Below are 20,302 nucleotides of genomic sequence, written 5' to 3'. Positions count from 1 at the left end.
TATTACGGACCTTTATGCTAGATGATAGCTGTACCTTTAACAACTATAAGCTGTGAAATATATCACCTCGCCCGCCAGAAATAAACAACAAAACTTTGTTTAGAATTGCTACGTCTACGTTCACTTCACTCACACCTGCATTGTACATCAAAACAAAATGTCATTACCATCATTGTTTCCGAGCAGAAAGCTTGCTATCAGGTTCATATTTTGAAATAATAATTTGATGGGTTTCTGCATAGTTATCAGATTGTACCTGCCATACCTTCAGTGGTAAAATAATGCAATAGCATCAGCACACGCATTCATCTTGAATAAAACGCAATGTAAATGAACAGAAAAGTCATATTTTACTATGGAAGGTAAGATGCTCTTTTACAATTCCAATGAGGAACAATTTGATCTCGCAATGAATAAAACCCTGCAAAAAATTATGAAGCTCATCTCCCACAGAAAAAATCACATTACCTAATAATGATTTAATAAGGTAGTTTGAAAGACGCAAAAGGTGACATTCACGAAACCAATTTATAATATTTTTACTAATCAATCAATTGAAACAATAACACAAACAAGGAAGTTTTAAAAAAAGAAAGACAACCAAAAGGTCAGCAAAATAAAACATTAGCGAACTTTAATCCAACGAAATACTGTATACTTGAGGTATGAAAGAGTTTTGCAAGCCGTTAGCCCAATTTATTTATGTAAATGTATGTAATGGAAGAAAGGCCTGCTCTCTCATTTATTTTGTCCGTTTGTTTTATTAGAGAGTCGAGCGTTAGTTCTGAAAACTTAAAAAGTGCTGTATCAGCCTATATCTAGACCACAATATCTCTTAAAACATCTAAAGAGATCATCTTCCCCATATATCAGAGAAACGCCCAAGAAATTCTGGATACCTTTTTGTCAAATCTTTTCTAGTGAAATATTGTGGATCTTGATATTGCAAGTCGCTCGAACGACATTATATTGGGAAATATCCTTGACATTGGCTAATGAACACATTGTCACTTTGAATTGTCTTTTATCTAAAAGTATGCTGTTTAATGTGTCAAATACCTTCGAGTTGGTCTACAGACAGTCTCCTATGAAGAATAAAGCTCCCGGTTTGATGACTAGATAATCTGTAATTGATCAACACAGTGCCGCTGTTAAGAGTTCATTGGTTCTAATGTAACCTTGGTAATTGATATCCAAGAACTATTCTAATATGGTCTCACATAACTTCAACCAGTGAAATCGTCATTAGTTTACTATACTTATTAACTTGATAATACATTAAATGGATCGATTGATCATTTCACCGGGAATGATCTGGAAAAAGCGGACGTGGCTATGATCATACTATGTTATTACAGCACCAAGGCTCTCTGATTGTGCTAATATTGGGTTGCTTCCTGGCTGCGTGAATGCCAGAGGGTACATTTTGGTCTCTACTCTTCCCCCATGACGGAACTGAGGCTGAGGCGGTGGCGCGAGACTGTATTTGTGAGAGGGTCTTGCTAAATTCTGTATGCAAATTACCAGTTCTTTTTCCAATGATAACTGGCATTCAAAGCCTTGACCAACATCTTTGTTATTGCATTGTGAAGATTGTCGAAGCCTTGAATGAAATATTAGCTATAAATTATAACATTACAATTATATTAATTTTATTCAGTCAGTATTAATCCATTTTCTTTCATTGACAGCTTTCATGATAAATGACTAGATTAATACACCAAGAGGATCATATCATCACTGAAGATCACCTCTCATTATTAGGTCAAAAGGTTTAACTGGGAAAACTATTTTGTCGATACAACGCTTCGATAATTTACCATCCGTTGGCATCTTGATTGGAATGCCTATTCATATGTTAGATCACTCGTTTAACTCTTTAGCGTCGGCCATCTGGGTGAATGAAACGAATAATACAAGGGAATGCATATGTTAAATATTCTCTATCGAATACAAATAAGTGGAATCCTGAACAATTTGTTTTAGCCTAACAATATGCCGTATTAAATTCTAATTTCATGAATTTTTCTTGGATTGTTTGAGACTACATTGCTGCATACCAGCAGTGCACTATTTGATAATCCCTAGTTCATATCTTGTTCCCTCAGTAATATAAATCATGCTTGAATTTGTACCCTTTGCGCTAAAGCGTAAGAAAATGAATTTCATTTACATGTAGGCTATTTCAAAAGCGAAATAAAACTCATAGTGCTTTGAATGAAAATTTCTTCATTGTCGTAGTGACACTCTTGGTGACTTATTTTTCTGTTTATCACAGTACAGGATCCGGGAACATGACACATGTTTTTCCCATTAATTTTTTTACATAAAACATTCACGCCATGAACTATTCATTCAATTTATTAAATGTATTATTATTGACCGACATTTAGTATAATATTATGCAGAAATTTCACCGCACTGCTGCAAAGCTTTTGAAAAACTAACTTCCTGGTCCCATATTCTCGAAATGATCTTTGCGCTAGGATGTCCTATGTTCTTATCTTCTAACATTGATTCTAGGACATCCTAGCACTAAGATCGTTTCGAGAATACAGGGCCTGGTTATTGGGTTGTATGTTGACGTCACATTTTGCAGCATTCTTGGAAGCAAACGGTCTATCGTAAAAGTTATGCTAGTGCTCTGCAACGTATTACGGTAATGACGGCAGCCATTATTTACGGGAACTATACTGGCAATAATTAGAAAATGTTGTCAGATGGAAAAAAAATGCTTATAAAACGTATCATTAGTAAACCGATCGTCACAATATAGCATTATGTGCATAAAGTAAGTGTCAGAATTATCCCCTTAAGATAATACAAATACACGTAGTCCTAAATGACATTTAAATTACAAGAATCACGTGATCACGTGGCAATATCTATAAAGTTCTTGTAAAAAATTGTCGCTGGAAGCGAACGTTAACTTGTCATCTACCTTCCTACCTTGTCGCCATTCATGACCGTGGTTTGTTGCAGAGCGATTAGCGTGAAGGTAGGCCGTTTTATTCAAAACTTGACCACAACCATGTTTGAATCCCTTTAATAATGATCAAAACAAATTTCTAAATGGTGCCAATTACTTAAAATACAATAATATTGCTTATATAAGTTTATGGTTGACAACAAACACATTCAAAGATGTATGCCCATCTATATTGATGTCAACAAGGATGTCGATTGACATTGATCAATATTGACTCTCATGTTGACCGCAATCCAGCAGAATGAGAAGAAAATCAAACATTCAGTAAGAAATGTGATGTGTAAACGAGTATCTATACTTTAAAACTTTGTTATAGAACTACATATATTTTATGGCGTTTCGTGAAAAATCTTTTATACTTGTAAGGTTATAACACTAGTGAACTGTTAGTAATATTACAAACAGTTGTGGTCTGAAAATTGAAAATCATTAAAGAGTTGCCTACCTTGGCTCGTACTTAAGAACGAAACGAGACTTTCACAACGATCAATGTTTTCCAGGCTATTTTTAGAAATCTTCTTTCTCTCTCCCTTTTGGGGTTTTTGCCTGCCTATTTTTGGGTAAAATTTGGTCTAGATTTGGAATTTGATGTCTGAAATTGCATTATCTTTCAGATTTGGTGAGATGATGAGAGACTTAAAGGCGGAAGGCTAATTCTAAAAATAGTCGTTTTGTGAAGTGCCAAACTCTAGCGGATGAGTATAACCGGTAGTAGTCTACTTTCAATTTTAGTAGCTCAAAATTTTCATGGTCATCATATAATGAATTTTTTAGGAGACATTGAGAATTGGTCAGACTTTCATTCGACATATTGGAAAGCTTTCAACGAGATTTCTGGAAAAAGTTATAGAAGGTTGAATTTCGTGTTTTAACATGGGAAGAGATGGCAAATGAATTAGTGGAGTGAGTCCGTGTGTTTCGTCAAGCTTTGGATATTTATTGTCGTAAGTCTCCTGGTCGAAGCTAATTTTACTCTGAATCAAAATGTTCAAAATGCTTAAATTTGGAAGGTTACTTTGAATTGAAGTTTTTAAACTTAGTAATACCTCTGATAGCTATGCAAGTAATTTGAATTAAAAGTAAAACGGCGTCCTTGATTTCATTACTTCCTATTACGTAACATTTCTTGAAGACTTTAGATATGACTTTTGTTTCGTTATAGCGTTGCTTAGTGACGGTTTAGTTTTTTTAGGAAGATCGTATTAGATCTTTCTATTTGTCGACTCAGCCACTAAAGTCTATACGAGTGTATCATCATAATCAAATTATGATACATAACAAACCATATCACATTATTTTGTCTGGGAATATCTAACTAACAATGTATCAGACAGAATGGTTAACTTCTAATTATTATCATAAAAAGGTTATACAGCAAAACTGAAATAAAAGGATAGGTGTTTTATCCTTTCAATCATCAAACGCATTGCTAGATCTTTCAAGTATTGACTTTGGTAATTGATAACTGCTAATTAAGTTTATTGTATCAACACGTTATGTAGGAGTTTTGATTAGAGGTTACCCTCTTTTAAATGTTGTTTAGATTCCTTAACACTCTAACCGGATAGTTTTGTCTGAATCATTCAAGAATTCTTCATTCTCTTGTTGCTACATATTTACTTAAAGGGATTGTAAAGAGGTTTTCTTGACTTTTTATGTGTATCAGGGACACTAAAAGCATCAATTTGCACCATTTCAATTTTCGTTCCGACGTCTGTCGTTCCACTAAAACTAACGCGTTTTATGACGTCACTAGTGGAATTGCAAGAACCACAGACGTCGGAATGAAAATAGGAATGGTCAAATGTATGCTAGTGATATTGTAACAGAGAGAATGATGTTGACAAGGTTAATTTTTTTATTAAATTATTCTATTCAGTCTAGTCTGTTTTAATAAATACCTTTCTACAGACTTACACAGTTTAATTATTATCGTCTTGATTTACGTGGTTTGAATTCGCCTTTCCTGTTTACTTTTAATTTATTCATTCTAACATTACCCTTAGAAATTCCATTTAACAATCGCAAACCCCAGTCTTAAAGTGGCATTCAGCAATGGTAAGCTTAAGCACTTACTCGGTACTTATACCGGGCACAAAATGCGTTCGAACGGAACCAAAGAGCTGAAAGATTTAAGAATATAAAATTACACAAAATATGTTTATTGTATTTTCATTGTTTATAAAATGAAAGTAGTTCCTGTGGTTTGAAAGGAGGACTAACTATTGTCAAAAAATCATACTATTAAAATTTGTCATAGCAGTGGAAATTAAAACTATGTGAAAATAAAACTATGTGAAAATAAAACTATGTGAAAATAAAAGGAAAACTTATGTCTACAGAAATTATTCCTTTGTGGGTTTTTTATAAAGTTTCAAACATGACATGACAGTCCTGTGTTGCGTTAAACTATCATCATTGTGAAACACGTAATGGTGTGTGACACAATTAGTTCTTGATATCCAAATCTGCATGTCTATGCTGTGTGATGAATTAATTGCTTTAATGCCCTACTGTCGTAAATATATACAGTATAAATGTTGGCAACTACAACACTATATGGTTTACAGCAGTGTTTCGTCCACTACTATACTACCTTTACTTCCGATTTTGCAACTCTATGGACGAGATTTTTGATTGACGGAATTGTCTTGCTTGTTCGAATTTTCATTTCTTTTAAATTGAAAATTAAATGTATTTATTAAAATAAAAATTAATAAAATTGATAATAAAACGTTAACAATCAGTAGCTAGTTAGTACAGTAGTGTAACCTATTTTCGTGCATATAAGTATTCGACATCGAATTTCGTCAAAGTTACAAAAGCGGATTTTTTTTTAGATATTTCCTCATATATTCTACAAAATAATTAAAATTTGTTTGTTTCGATTTTCTGCATGAATCCCTCATTTCACGAGTAACCAACTCGACAACGGCGGCAAAATGTGTCACCTATTTTCGTGTACAATGTTTGATCTATAAATAAGTCGAGAAAAATACGTTGTTTGTATACCCAGTGGTATAATTAACTTCTCTTAGTATTTATCTTTAATATCATTGAAACAACACAAGAATATGGCCCACTTTGTGTCTCATAGAATTTTTCTGCTGACACAGAATCACGTGACTTCATTCGTTGGAGTACATTCTAGCAGACGACACTTGAAATTTCGATAACAGCTGGGGATTATAAGGAAATAAAATTTGGCTGATAAAAAATTGTGAAATCCGCCATTTTGTAATTGTCAAAGGATAAATTAATACACTTTACCTTGCTTGAAACTACTGGAATCATTCTACTAGCTGACATTGTAGAGATAACACATGTTTATCAAAACAAGCAAATGCGGAGGTCACACGAGGTCGCACATGTTAACTATTAATCCTTTCCGGAAATGCACGAAAAATAGGTTAGCACGAAATTAGGTTACTTGACTGTATAAAAGGCCGTAAAGGCTTTGGAAGTGTATATTGGTACTCTTGTTTTATTTACAGGAAACCGATAGTTACATTTGTTTAAAAAATGCTTTGAGATTGTCAAATTGGTGCAAATAGAAAAAAAGACTGCGTCATATAACCATTTATCATTTGATGTTGACAGTCAAATATTAGAACGACATGCAACTGCCATTACTCTGTATTTTTTACAGTGTTTACAGTCTAACATGTAATATTTTTCATGCGAATTAAGATTGTGAGTGATAAGAATCTGATATTTTCTTTGAAAAGATAGGGCAAGTATTTCTCCGATAGAAAAGTACATCGTTATCCACTTATCATTAATACATTATGAATAGGATTGGTCTTCAATGATATAGAACCTTCTATTCTCAGACCCTGTATTGATAAAATCTAACCTTAGCCAGTTCTAGTTCCTTAGTCATTCAGCTTATCTTAAAATCACGACATTTCCACTTTGAAAATCCCAAACTTTTAATCAATCCTGAGCACATGATCTCAGTATGAAATGGTAATAATGTTAAAAGTATAGGCATACCTAGGACTAAATGTTTTTAAACTTTGCCAAAATAAATCTTGTGATTATGATTCCACGACCAGTGCTTCATATGGTCTACTCGGTATCGGCCTTCAACCCTATCACATAACTTTGAGATAGAGATGGTCGGCATTGAGTACTAGTACTAGCGCAACATTTTAATCGTTTGAAAAGACAAACAAACTAACTCCCAAGAGACTACCAAAAACTTTGAATCCCTTTGAGATTTCAATAGAAAAAAAGGCTTTATTGTTCCAAATACCATTAGAACGAACGTAAAATTTTAATTCTATTCAAATGACATTATAAATTATTCACACCATAGAACTCAGGCTCGCTGGACATACAATAAGTACATTTCAAATCCATTGTTTTCCTGTCTTTGAAGTTTAAAGGGATAATTATCGGCAAACATTCTCCTGTTTGTGACATTTAATGAGCATTCGTACATGCCATCCACTGGTTAAAAACATAAGAAGAAGTCTTTTTAACAGGGAAAATTGCACTAACCCCAGACGTCTGGTTGAAATTTTGAATGGTGCAAATTAATGCTATATAAATGACTTGTATTGACGTTGCTAAAATATATCTTCATCTGCTTAAACATTCAATAATTGGAACAAACCGACTAACATCCCATTCATGCTGTCTAATCTTTATTACTGATCTATTCTATTCCATATTCGGAACACCCCCAATTAAAATAAATCATCCCCTTACAACCAACCTATGCCCCCAACCCTCTTTGCACCTGCAATACACTAATACAGTTAGTATTCCAGGGGCCTTATTCTCCAAAACTTAACTTAAATAAAATCAAGTCAAGATTGTAAGAAATACGGTAATGTGATTGGATAATAAAACTAAATTTGAAATTGATTTCAGTAATAGACCAATCAGAAGACTGGAACACTAAAATCATCTTAAGTTAAGATTACAAGAATAAGGCACCAGATGCACAAGTAAATACTGGGCTAATCATACAATTATATGATTTTGTTAAGACGTCATAGGAGAAGCCAATGAAACTTCAATGATGTGAAAAAATTAATTAGGAATTAATAAACCATGGATGTATGAGTATTTTTTGATAATTATATTTCACTGAATATTCATGACATATTTATAATGTGAAGATGAAAGTTTCTAATTCAAAATAAAAGGTGAAATATGTCGTATGTGAGCCACCGTACTATTGTAATTGTTATTAGATTAAAGAAACGAGATCATGTCATAGTGTTCTGCATTCATTCTGTATTCTTCCTTCAGATAAGGCATTGAATCTGATTAGTTGAAACTAAATATTCCACTAATCAAATTAAGTCTTGAATACTGGCTTACTGGATCAGGTAGTTGGATTTTTCTGGTTTTCTCTTTTATACCGACATTTTTTCGAGATTAAAATCAGTGGCCCGTACTAAATCCCTAGACCAATGGTGATTTTGACTATAGTCGATATCTTAAAAGTATGTCTGCCCTGAAAGTGTCAAACCCCGACTTCTGTTACCAAATTCTACTAGCCGATCATCATTGGCTAGAGTTACTATATCCCTAACTACTGAAGAAATGGACATAGAGCAACAGACGCCAGCACTAAGTAGAGTCAACGCCCATCCAAGCAAACCGTGGAACCATTCCGAGTCAAGCTGATGCAGGTAAACTTTCGCACTGAGAACATCCCAGCCGACCTTCAATTGAATTTCCAAGACCTCAACAGATGCTGTGACTCATTCTGATTCCTGTTTGTCAAGTATAAGATGCAACACATATCCTTTTAAATTAAAAACTCGCCATTTTTTGAAGTACCTCTACAAATAAAAGTTATCCGTTCCAGAAACATCTATCAATTTTATTTACTTACTTTCATAAAGCACAGTAGTCACTTGAGGATTATTTTCTGATATCAGCATTTTGATATAGATTATCAATTGTTATCAATTGTTCAGAGTTTTTATCACTATCATGCCCCCTCAAAAATTGAAGAGAAAACCTAACCTATTCCGAATCATTATAGTCTTTTTAGTTAAAGGGCGTATATAAAACCATCCGCATGATCTAGAGATTTACCTGGTTATACCTACCCCATAATATTATACAAATCAACTGGCAAAATGAAAGAAATAGTAATCAAATTTAAAATTGAATATTAAAAACATTTGCATTTTTGGAATTGGAGATATTTTCCATATTTTTTAAAATCGAAATCCTAAAGTTGGCTAATACAATGTATTATTAATTAATTCATTAAATCATTCTTTCTGTCTATCTATCTATTCTTCTTTCATTCATTGATAGATAAAAGACACATAACTATGGATGAATCTCACATCTGAAAAGCCTGCCAACACAACGGTATAATATATAATACAATATAAGATCTATTTTAGATAATAATGATAACATTATCAATCCAATTCTTCAACCCAATATAAAAGTACCTGACTCAAGCATTAAAAAATCACAAAGTCCATCTTGTATTTTTATTTTGAAGAAAAGCATTGAGAAGTTTTGTCCATTCATTCCATTCATCTGTTATTTTACATGAGACTGGTCCTAGAATGAGATTCTGCTGGGAAATCTATGAAATAGATTTTTTAGTTCTTTAATGAGTAACTTACAGACAGCATTCAGTCCTCAGGCCACATGAAAAGTGGAATGCACTGTAGAAAAATAGGCTTAAACATTGACAAATATCACACCAAAATGCTGTTACCAGAAAATAATTCTTGAATCGTGTACGATAAGAACATAAGTACTTAATATATTTGTAAATTAGATGTTTCTGAATTGGGTTGCTTTTCATTGTAGAGTTTCTGATTTGATCAAGATTACAATTTCTTATCGTTTCTTTTTCTGATAGTTTAGTCTACTTTGTAATCTTAGTAGATTTCTACCAAAGATCTGTCCCAAAGGTAGTATTTTCAATCAATCAAAGTGTGTCATTCAAAACACGTTTAAAGAACACAAGGGATATCTAAACTGAAAGTAGAGCAATATGACAGACACTTTGGGTTTCGCTACCCAACAGTGCCTTATTTTTTTTTTTTTTTATCAAGAAACGGATTTTACAATGTTTTGATTGGTTAATAACATCACCTTTGGTAGAAATCTCTTTAGATTACATTGTAAGCTCAAAATATCAGAAAACAATAACCGAAAACAATAAAGATACGAAATTGTAATCTTATTTTGATAGATTGATGGGGAATCTGAAAGAAAAGAGTAGAGATACCATCTCTGTGTGCTGGACTTGAAATTGGTTATGGAGTCTGTCAATTTCCATTTGGTAGGGATATGATAACTGGTTTTATGAATGGAGAGGTAGAAACAACAGTTCGAGTTCTACATTTTCCAGAAGCGCAGTACCATCTTAAAACAAATACCAACTCTCAGTTAATTTCAAAGACTAGAATCACGAACATCAAAAGGTATGGCACTATTGACAGTTCTAACAGCTATTCATCTCTTTTAACTGTATTGTCTAACTGTCTTGCAGGTTTTATTTGTTATTCATAACGCGACTTATTGAATCATTGTGTATTATTTGAACTTGCCGCTACAGCAATTCTTACTGACACGTTGATATTTGACGTGAAATGAACAGTTATATTGTTATAATACACAAATGAAAGAAAGGCATGCTATATATAATTTTATCCTGCTGTTCTGCAATTTAATAATATAACGGCGACTAGATATGAATAATTTCAACCAATGCCAAAAGTGATTGGGCTTCGAAAATTAGCCTACACAACCGTGTTGACCAATATACTGTTAGTCTCAATGGCATAGATTTGTCTTCGTCTGCCCATCCTGAAGCCAAAATGGTAGGACTTGAAACCCTATTTTATTTGATGTGTACTATTTTAATCTATACATGTACACTTATTCTATTGTACAGGTTTAGTTTTCCAGTCCTTTTTGAAACCCATAATGTTATTTAAATGCCAAGCAACATAAGAAATGTAAAAAATGTAACTTTCTCTGTTATTTCTTCAAAAATGTGTCTATATCAACCTACACACGGACAATGTATCTTCCTAAAATGAATAAAAATGTATTTCATAAGATGCCTTATGACAAACATGCGCCAAATCATTTCCGTTGCTTTTCGCCTTTAAAATGATAATATCAATTCAGGATTGATTTGATTTTGATAATATTTGACGAGTGGATGAATACAGCCTATCTCTCTCATTATAACTGTCTTCGAGTATAATATTTTAATCCTTGAGGTATTCCATATTTATAGTTTTTCTTGAATATCAACAAATTTACGATGTATTTTTTATTATATTTTGCTTCATGTTTGAAATAAATTCTATTTTCTGTATAAATTAAGTGTCCTTTAGTATACTCGTTAAAATGTCATATGTGATTGCCAATAAAAATCTGCCTTCGTGTTTGTGTCTATAAATCATTTTTCTTCACCAGTGCTTAACTTTTTTGCAATCCCGAACAGAAAATATAGAATTGTCCATTTTAGATCCAATACCTGGGTGTACCGTTATTTAGAATGAACATTTGGAGCCAAATCTTACGAACGAGATTCAGCAAAGAATAGTTTAACACATCTTAAAATAGTTAATTTCAGTTGTTTATATCAGCAGATAGGTCGTGCGTGGGTCGAAATGTTCCAGAAGCTAGCCAAATCAATACAAATTTTAAAAAAAAATGTGAAACCACAATTCCCTATTATAAAGTGCTAATTTAATTAATTAAAAACATAAGTTATTTTATATACGTAGTGATCAATAAGAAGACAAACGAAGATTTTTATCTTTGATCAAAGTGTCTGTCGGCAGTAAGTGTAAAGAACTAATTTGACATTCTTTTTTTTTTATCCCGATATTTACGTTAAGAAACGACAAATTTATTATGCAATCGCTTTAATTGAAACGAAAACAAAAATTTATTACAAAAGTGATTTCAAGGAAAAGTAGCTTTGACAGATCAATTTCCACCATGTCCACAAAGTCACATTTTGGTAGATATTGGTCCAATTGGGGCATCCTTGAGGAATCGGATAACCCTTTAACAGTCTCAAATAGTCAGGTTTATGTCATTATTAAGCCTTTCCACAGCTTCCAACCCAGCGAATAGTACTGTCAAAGGGGGTGGAGCGTTTTTTAATTTGATCGATATCCTCTTGTAGGCCTACATTTAAAACCTTTACCTAAGATGACATTTTTTCATTTATTCTTATATTTATCAGAGCAATTCACTCTAAACTATAAAAAAAATAATTATTATCAAAATGAAAGAAGTGTTTCATCTATCTGAAGTAACAATATAACGGATATAGTGCAATTATAACGAAATAAAAGGCCACGAAGAAAAAACAACCCAATGCCAATTAGTAATTCTGTTTAATGTTATGAAACTTGGATTTTACTTGTTATGTAATCGACATGAATTTGCTGCATTCAAACTTTATCAAGGTTATAACATTAATAATTGAATCACAAATTGACATTATACGTGAACGGGTAATAAAAGTGAAAAATCTTTCCGAAATTCCACAACACTAACCTTGTACTCAAAGAAACACAATAGCTTCTGGTAATTCATGCATGACATAATAAAAGCGTTGGGAAGGCAGTCAGGCATCAATAAAACAAAGTGGAGTCGTCCCGAGGTGACTAGTTATTCAATGTAGTGAAAGATTGGATAACAGCCATTAAAATTTGATGGTATAAACATTCTGCTATATTTATAGTGTAAAACCCCACTTTCTCGACAAATCTTACTATTCCATTTGCTTTTCTCTTGAATAAATGTTATTTTTATTTCTTCTAATCAACAGCACCAGACAGTAAGGTGGTAATGTTATTATTATCATGGGGTTTTCATAATGTTCACATAGCTTAATGTATATATTATTACGCTTTCGGAATAACATTAGGATACGTTCGTGATGATAATTTAAAGCAGTTGACAAAATCCAGCATATTTGGGTTAGGAGATGGCAGATAATTAAAGGTCGTTCTTAGTTAAAGCTGATATTACAGACTACTCGGAACTTTGTGGTTGGGCTAGCTTAAATTCTGAATTCTTTCTGCCTTTGTCCAGAGTATCAATTCTCAGGAATTATGTCTTAACTTACACAAGCTTATAAACGTGGCATGTGACACAACTTTAAGACAACGAAATGACCAAGTCGTTGTTATGGGGAATCGTTTCTCTTTGTCAAAAGAAATTTAAAGTTTAAATTGGTTGGTTAGTCTGAAAATAATATACGAGAAAAGAACTGTTTGTTCACCATATCTTAATTGATGAGAAACATATATCACTGTTTGTTCTTTAATTCGGGCTAAACAATTTGACGGATGTTGGGTCAGATCACTACAAGTTGGTGAACTAATTTCCGCTTAAATAATGTTATTTGTACAGTAAAAAAAAAACAGCTAGGTCAGCGAGGGAAAATCAATGGTTCCATAGGTCAAATTATTCAATTATTCGAAATTGTATGACCATAAAGAGAGTCTGGACAATCGCAATGTCCAATAAGCAGATTGTTGTATGCCAAGTAGTCAGGATTAATTTGATATACTATTGTTGAAGATCTAAAAATAATACTCTTTATCCTAGTCGTTTTTATAAGAAACAAAATAATTTGTGGACAAAAATCTAGATGGATTGAGAATTCTAAATGTATATGTGAACGAACAACGTCATGCATTAGTCTCAAATAAAATTTGTATGTACGACAGCAATTTGTAACCGAAAGCAAAGAAATTCGTGTACTTGGCGTTTTCATTCACAAAGTTTCTGTTGATCTTCCAGAAACTTTCATTCCAAGGATACCAAAAATGCAATCATGAAGGCACATATTGAGGCAATTTGAGATAGATAAGCCTACGGTAATTACGTTGATACATGTCGTTGTAAAATGTTAAGATTCAGAAAAGTAGAGAATCGTTCATGAAAGGTCAAAATAAAGAAATGATCCGATGTATATTGAGTCTTCCTCTGTATAAATATAATATCTTAAATTGTAAATAATAAAGCAATGAATATTGTAACAGCTCTAGAATAAATGATTACATAAAAGACAATCTAGACAGAAATTGATTAGTAAGGTCTTGGTGATCCCGAACTTTTATAATATCTAACAACTTCCTAGTCGCCTACATCTTTAAAGTATTAAAGAAAGAATAGGGAATGGTTCTAGGAAGTCACCTACGCGATGACGGCCGTGAAGATAACATTTATACAAAGTAATGTGTTAAATGGGCTATCCCATTTTAAAATAAAGAATAAAATGTCAAGCCTAATTATGTAACGATGCATCAATTCCAGTTCCAATTAAATTTGGATGAAAACTACAGCCTTACATGATATTACATTGCCATGCGCTCAGTTTATCTTAATTTCAGAACTTAGCGAGCCTTATCACGCCACAGATCACTATTAGAATCCACCAAACATTTGAATAGTGTGTGTCTTAATATCAGCTAACTGAGCAAATTGTTGATAAATATGAAGGTCTTCCCTGGATAGTAGAACTAAACCAATACAACAAATCTGCCATAAGGGATTCGAAACCATAGTTCAACTTGAGTCGAAGAAATGGTGGAAATCTTAAAATCATTATGGAAATACGAATTGTTCATGTAGGGACTATTGCTGAGAAATCAACATTGACAGTGATAAAGTAGAAACGATTCATATACATTCATCTATATAGTTGACTGGCCTTTATACGATTGAATAACAATCTAAACGTCCCTATAGAATATATATTAAACTATATTTAATATGTTCAATACTGATATTCTACAGATACCCATACTTCTTGTCTGGTTGAACAATAAGACCTATTCCCAGTACTATTCAAAATGAAACTGATTCACTTAATTCCAAAAACCAACGAGTGCATTGAGAAATTAAAATAATTTTTCGCACCAGATAGATTTAAAAAAAAATCGAGCATTCTGTGAGCAACATTAGGATAAGTAGACGAAATCCAAACGGATTGAATATTCCAAATGCATGTGGTCAATTTCTACAAGTTCTTAATATACGTGAACCCTCACCCTCAACAGTGAAAAGTAATTTAGCACTACATCCATCAGCAAAGAACACATGGCTTCTTGGAACAAGAAGTAAAGCTAAGAGACTGGTTTAATTAAACAAAGAAAGAAACTATCAGTATTATTATAATAATTTGAAAGATGAAAAGCAGTCTATAGTATAAAGATAAACCTTGTTATTTTCTAAGTATCAATAAGAAGAAATTGGTCTTAAGAAGTGAATTTAACTGTCACACTGTTCGCTTATCACTAACAATAAAATTATATTAACAATCAATAAGGATAGACATAACTTCATGGTATATCGTCAAGATGTGAAGAATAAGAAGATCATGTATGATGAGCTGTTTCGTATCTGAACTACCAGAGTTGTAGATGGGGGGCATAAATCTACCTTATTTCTACTCCTTTTCATCTTATTGGGAAGACGGATAACCCCATACCATCAGCAGTAAATGACATTTTGTCAAGACACCAGCGCAATTTTTCTTGACTTTTCTTTTATACTTGGCATAGGTTTTTCTGTGACTCGTTTCGCTGAAAATGTTAAAAGCACCGCTTTAAACCTTTTTGTAAAAACAGAAATACAATCGGTTGACTGATATGAACAAGGGGATTAAACGTCATTGTTCAGATTGTTTAGAGTAGAACATTTGATGGTATTTTAATCTTTAACTATGAAGATAGAAACTCCACATAGACTAGCTTACATTGTGATCTTTTCCAGGGTAGGAAAAAATCTGTCGATATCTGTGATGGGTTCTCTCTCGGGAAATCGACAATAATTTAATTTCACTCCAGATACGACAGGCTGAGTAAACTTTCTATTTATACCAATTTAACCAGAACACAGTAAATATATTTTGAAATATAATAAAGGGGAAAAGAAATGAAATCAATTTCAAATGACATGATACATACATCAAGTTCAATGTCTCTGGAAATTGCTTTTCAAATAGAATTCGTGCTTCTATTAAACTCCCAATGTAGAGTGCTAGTGTTCTAACTTCAATGCTTTAATGTCAATTGGTTTTCTGAAATGACATACTGTGAACTAACGTTGTTTTGTAATAATTTAGAGATTTTATTTGAGAGAATTTTGATGTAACCCAAATGAAAGATAACCATCCTACCCTAACGTTTTAAATTATTATAGACCTTCTAGACAATATAAATGCGAAACATGTATAAGACCGACCGATTTTCATGCACCTAATTGAGGTAATGAAGATGGGTAAATTCAAGCTTACGGCAGGTAAGTGGCATGAGCATACACATATTTCAAAATGTTCACATCCTGTGTCGAACAAAGCAATGGTTAAATGTTCTATTCGGCAAAACGACTAAAACTTGCAATGTGGTCATTAAAGACAGCTTGTCAGGCAAGGTAACATACGCCCACTGGCAGCTGTCAGAAATGATAAAACTGTCTTTAGTGACTAAAGTATGAATTTTCTCATATTAAAGAAATTTTAATTTTATTAGTTTGGATTCAAATTATATACATGTATATATATATTTATTTATGCTGAGAAATTATGACGCATTTTTCCTAAGTCAAGGGCAATAACTCAAAAACATTTCATCGAAAGATAGTCAATATCTCAAGATCTCATCGATATAAATGATCACACCAAATTTCATTAAAATCAGTCGAATACTGTAGTCTCTATTGTGTTGGCAATATACGTCCACATTTCCATGTGGGCGTATAAAAATTGTTACTTGTTCAGAGGTATAGAAGAACAAATAGAAGAGAGATATTATTTTACTCTGATAAATCTCCAATATCTGAGGTTTTTCCTTAAAAATAATAAAAGATGAACTATATTGTGATAAGAGAAAACATATAAGAATCGATTCTCGACCTATTGCACCCTCTGTTTTATTCCAACTCTTTTATTACATCATAATTTACACATGATTGAACATGACGAGCGAATCATACTCTGAGCACAAATAAACCCGGAAATTAAACACTGTACAATTAGATCAAGTCTTATAAAATTCCATGCCATCCCTGCAAGATACAAATTGTTCTCCTTAAACTGGGTCGGTGAATGTATAACAAAGATTCAGTGAATATTGTGTGAATGAGGTCGTTGTTAGAGGCGGAATAAAATTTAAAATATGAAAAAAATCAGATGCCTAGTTGATATACCAAGTCGATACGAATAGATACAAATTATTTCCATTTTAAACAAAGATACTGTATTTGTAGATGAATATCAATGTAACTAATATTACCTATTAAGATTTAAAATTTGTAATAACCAAATGAATTATCGTTTACATCTATCGGTTAACTTCGTTAACCAAACATAATACAGGTGATCTTCTTAAAATGGAAATGGCAATGAGATTTTATCGAGGTTAATCCTTACCATTTATTTAACCACCAAGGGATTTGTTGAAACATTTGAAGTTAAGTTTACATCATTAATTGATCAAAATATTTTTTTTTCTTTAACGACTTAATGCAGAAATAATAAATATATTATTATGTATAGAATTGGAAAGATTGAATTTCAGATAACTATGAAAGTCCTCTATGAAACCATAGAAAAGATTTTACATCCATTCTGAAAAGTTACGTCTGGTATAATATGCAGCACGTTACTTATCGTGTCCTACTAAACCTAAAAATATACCAAACACGCCGCACAATACCATTCCAGAAACACCGTTGAATTCCGATTTGGGAATATATTTTACTTTGGTCACAATATCGCAACAGGTCACTCCGGTGATCAATAGTGATATTCAGGTAAGTAATAAAACAATAACAATTTATTGAGTTAATTATTAAAGCGTTCAAAATTTAGGTCGAACCGGAAATAGGTTTAGCGCATGCCAGTCTCTTTAAGCACCGGAATAAGCAATGGAAGCTTGACAATGGACACAAAATCTAAGGCACCACTCAACTTACGGCATTCATTCTTTAAATGTAGAGTTCAATACGTATTACATATATTACATATTTTAGTATGACTTGGGATACTGTTTAGGCTCAAAAACGGAAGTAAAGAAACTGAGTTGTCTTTAAATGTTTTTCTTCCCATTAAATTTAACCTACTTATTACAACCTTTGACCTATTTTCTAATTTGGCAAAAATATTTCGACCTTTGACCTACATATTTCTTTTTTGACCTACATATTTCGAACTTTGACCTTCTCAATACCCATGTCTTCTCATTATGATCTATCAGCTGCTATTAAGGAACATAATTAATGGCCATTTCTTCTTACAAACAGTAAAATCCTATTACCCAAGTCGCCCATGTCTCGTATGTCATTTTACTTTCATCGCGAGAAGACCGTTATGACAATAAGCTTCTTAAACAGTCTTTTACTGAGAAATAATGCTTAAAAACCAATGATAATTCGATGTGACCTAATTAATACTTTCTGTATTAACGATTCATTGTGGTCAGTTTTAAGTATGAAACTAATCGATAAGGTAAATTATAATTAGAATTCCCAAATTTTACAGTAAAAAATGTCTTAAATTATACTATTGAAAGGAACAACTTTTTGACTTTCAATTCAAAATTCTTGTGGTGAGCTTGACATATCCTCTATTGTAGGTTGTAGGATAGTAAATTATGTTTATAAAGAAAAGTGACAACCAACTTTCCACAGACATGAAATTACAGTTCTGATAACGATTAACTATAATTTCAACAAAGTTTAGTGTAAAGCAAGGGGTATATCAATAATATTTAAACCAATTGTCATTGCCTTCTAACACCCTGGTTTTCTATTAGAATTATACCGTCTGTGTTTTAATTTAATTTAATTCTAATCTTTGATGTTATCTCTCGACAAAGATTTATAGTGGCTCAGTAATTATGAAGAATTTAAAAACTTATAGCCCGTCTATTGAACATGTTTAAACATATATTCGTCTATTAAGATATAGAAGGACCGTTAAACAGTTGTATATATGGATGTCTGTATTCTTTAAAGAACTCGCCACATCAATATACTGACTGATTTGTTTGTTTTCTCGATTATTATAGAATAAAATTACAATGCTATTTTTGTGACTGAAGCTGAATAAGTAATAATGGCACTATATGAGTATTTATCCAGACGAGCGTGAGGTGTGTGTGTGTGGGGGAGGGGGGCGGCGGTGTGGAGGGGTGGTTTAGCTACGTGTCTGTGCATGCTTATGTCAATAAATATTACATACCATGGTTAGGAGTGGTAGTGATAACTTTTAACAGTTTTAATTACTGCAATGTTACGTTTGATAATATTAATATGGTACTAAGGCAACTATTATCACTTACTGCACACTGATACGTGTCGTCATTGATTGTATGCAAGATTTTTTTTATATATAGGCCTAATTTCTCGTTTGGAGCTGTGCCACTCGGCGTCATGGCTTCGGATTCATCGAGACCACTACATAACTTGGTATATTTAAAAACATGTCAAATGTGGTCTGTAGTTAATTATCATAGTGATCTCAATATTTACCTATCAATATGTCATTTATGATATGGGTAATTGAATAATATTAAACAATTCTTTGTGTGGATACCTGTATTAATTTTAATAATTGTAACCAAATTGATTGCTGTAAATTGTTATTCTGGTTTTTACCAGATGTTGGTTATAGTGGTAATAGAGTAAGTGAAGTGATACAAATTAAAATCGCAAATATTTTATGAATATGGGCAACGCCATTTGGTGTTTGCCATTAACTGGGATCTTGACAATATAGTGACATAAGTATGTTGTCGAAAGATCCACAACGTGTTTAACTTGTACCGCCTGTGTCAGCCAACCTACTAGTCCGAAACATCTACCTCTTTTCCAGTCTCTGATGGCTATGTTGACAGTTATCGACTGGAGTGGATTCAGAAAAATAGGCCTTGTTAGATGGAAAATGTCCACACCTCAAACGATGCGTTTTTAAAACGTAATATTAAATTAACTTTACGATGACTGTAAAATTATATAGACACAGCTTTATGGAACAACAATCACTGGTTAAAGTTTTATGCAACGTTTCGATGTGTTTCCCCCGTCGTCCTCAGGCACATAATGAGAAGAAGTGATGGGCAAACTATATATACATTAATGCTTATTATTAAGAACACACAAGAGAAAATGGTTTATTGATACATTACATTAAATTTTAACAGGTACAATAAGAGGTATATAATTCTTAAAATAACATACAGGCTGATTAAGTAAAATAATTGAAGTAAAGTAAATGAATTAAAAAAGATTAATTGAAGATTAAATAAACAACTATTGCTGGTATTG

The 20,302-nt window shown here is 32.6% G+C and overlaps 1 protein-coding gene across 1 annotated transcript; it reads right to left on the bottom strand.

The window, feature by feature from the left end:
• Window positions 1-1,344: 1,344 nt before the first annotated feature.
• Window positions 1,345-8,895, bottom strand: LOTGIDRAFT_161258 (hypothetical protein; the record flags this gene model as incomplete). The annotated part of the gene is made up of 4 exons (XM_009056584.1): window positions 1,345-1,620; window positions 2,942-3,043; window positions 5,066-5,112; window positions 8,847-8,895. 4 exons carry the CDS (start codon window positions 8,893-8,895, stop codon window positions 1,345-1,347), a joined length of 474 nt encoding a protein of 157 aa, XP_009054832.1.
• Window positions 8,896-20,302: the final 11,407 nt, after the last annotated feature.

Source organism: Lottia gigantea, assembly GCF_000327385.1.
Source record: "Lottia gigantea unplaced genomic scaffold LOTGIsca_28, whole genome shotgun sequence".
Classification (NCBI taxonomy): Eukaryota; Metazoa; Mollusca; class Gastropoda; family Lottiidae; genus Lottia; species Lottia gigantea.
Note: the sequence above shows the minus strand (reverse complement) of the source record. Positions and strands in the feature narration are given on the sequence as shown.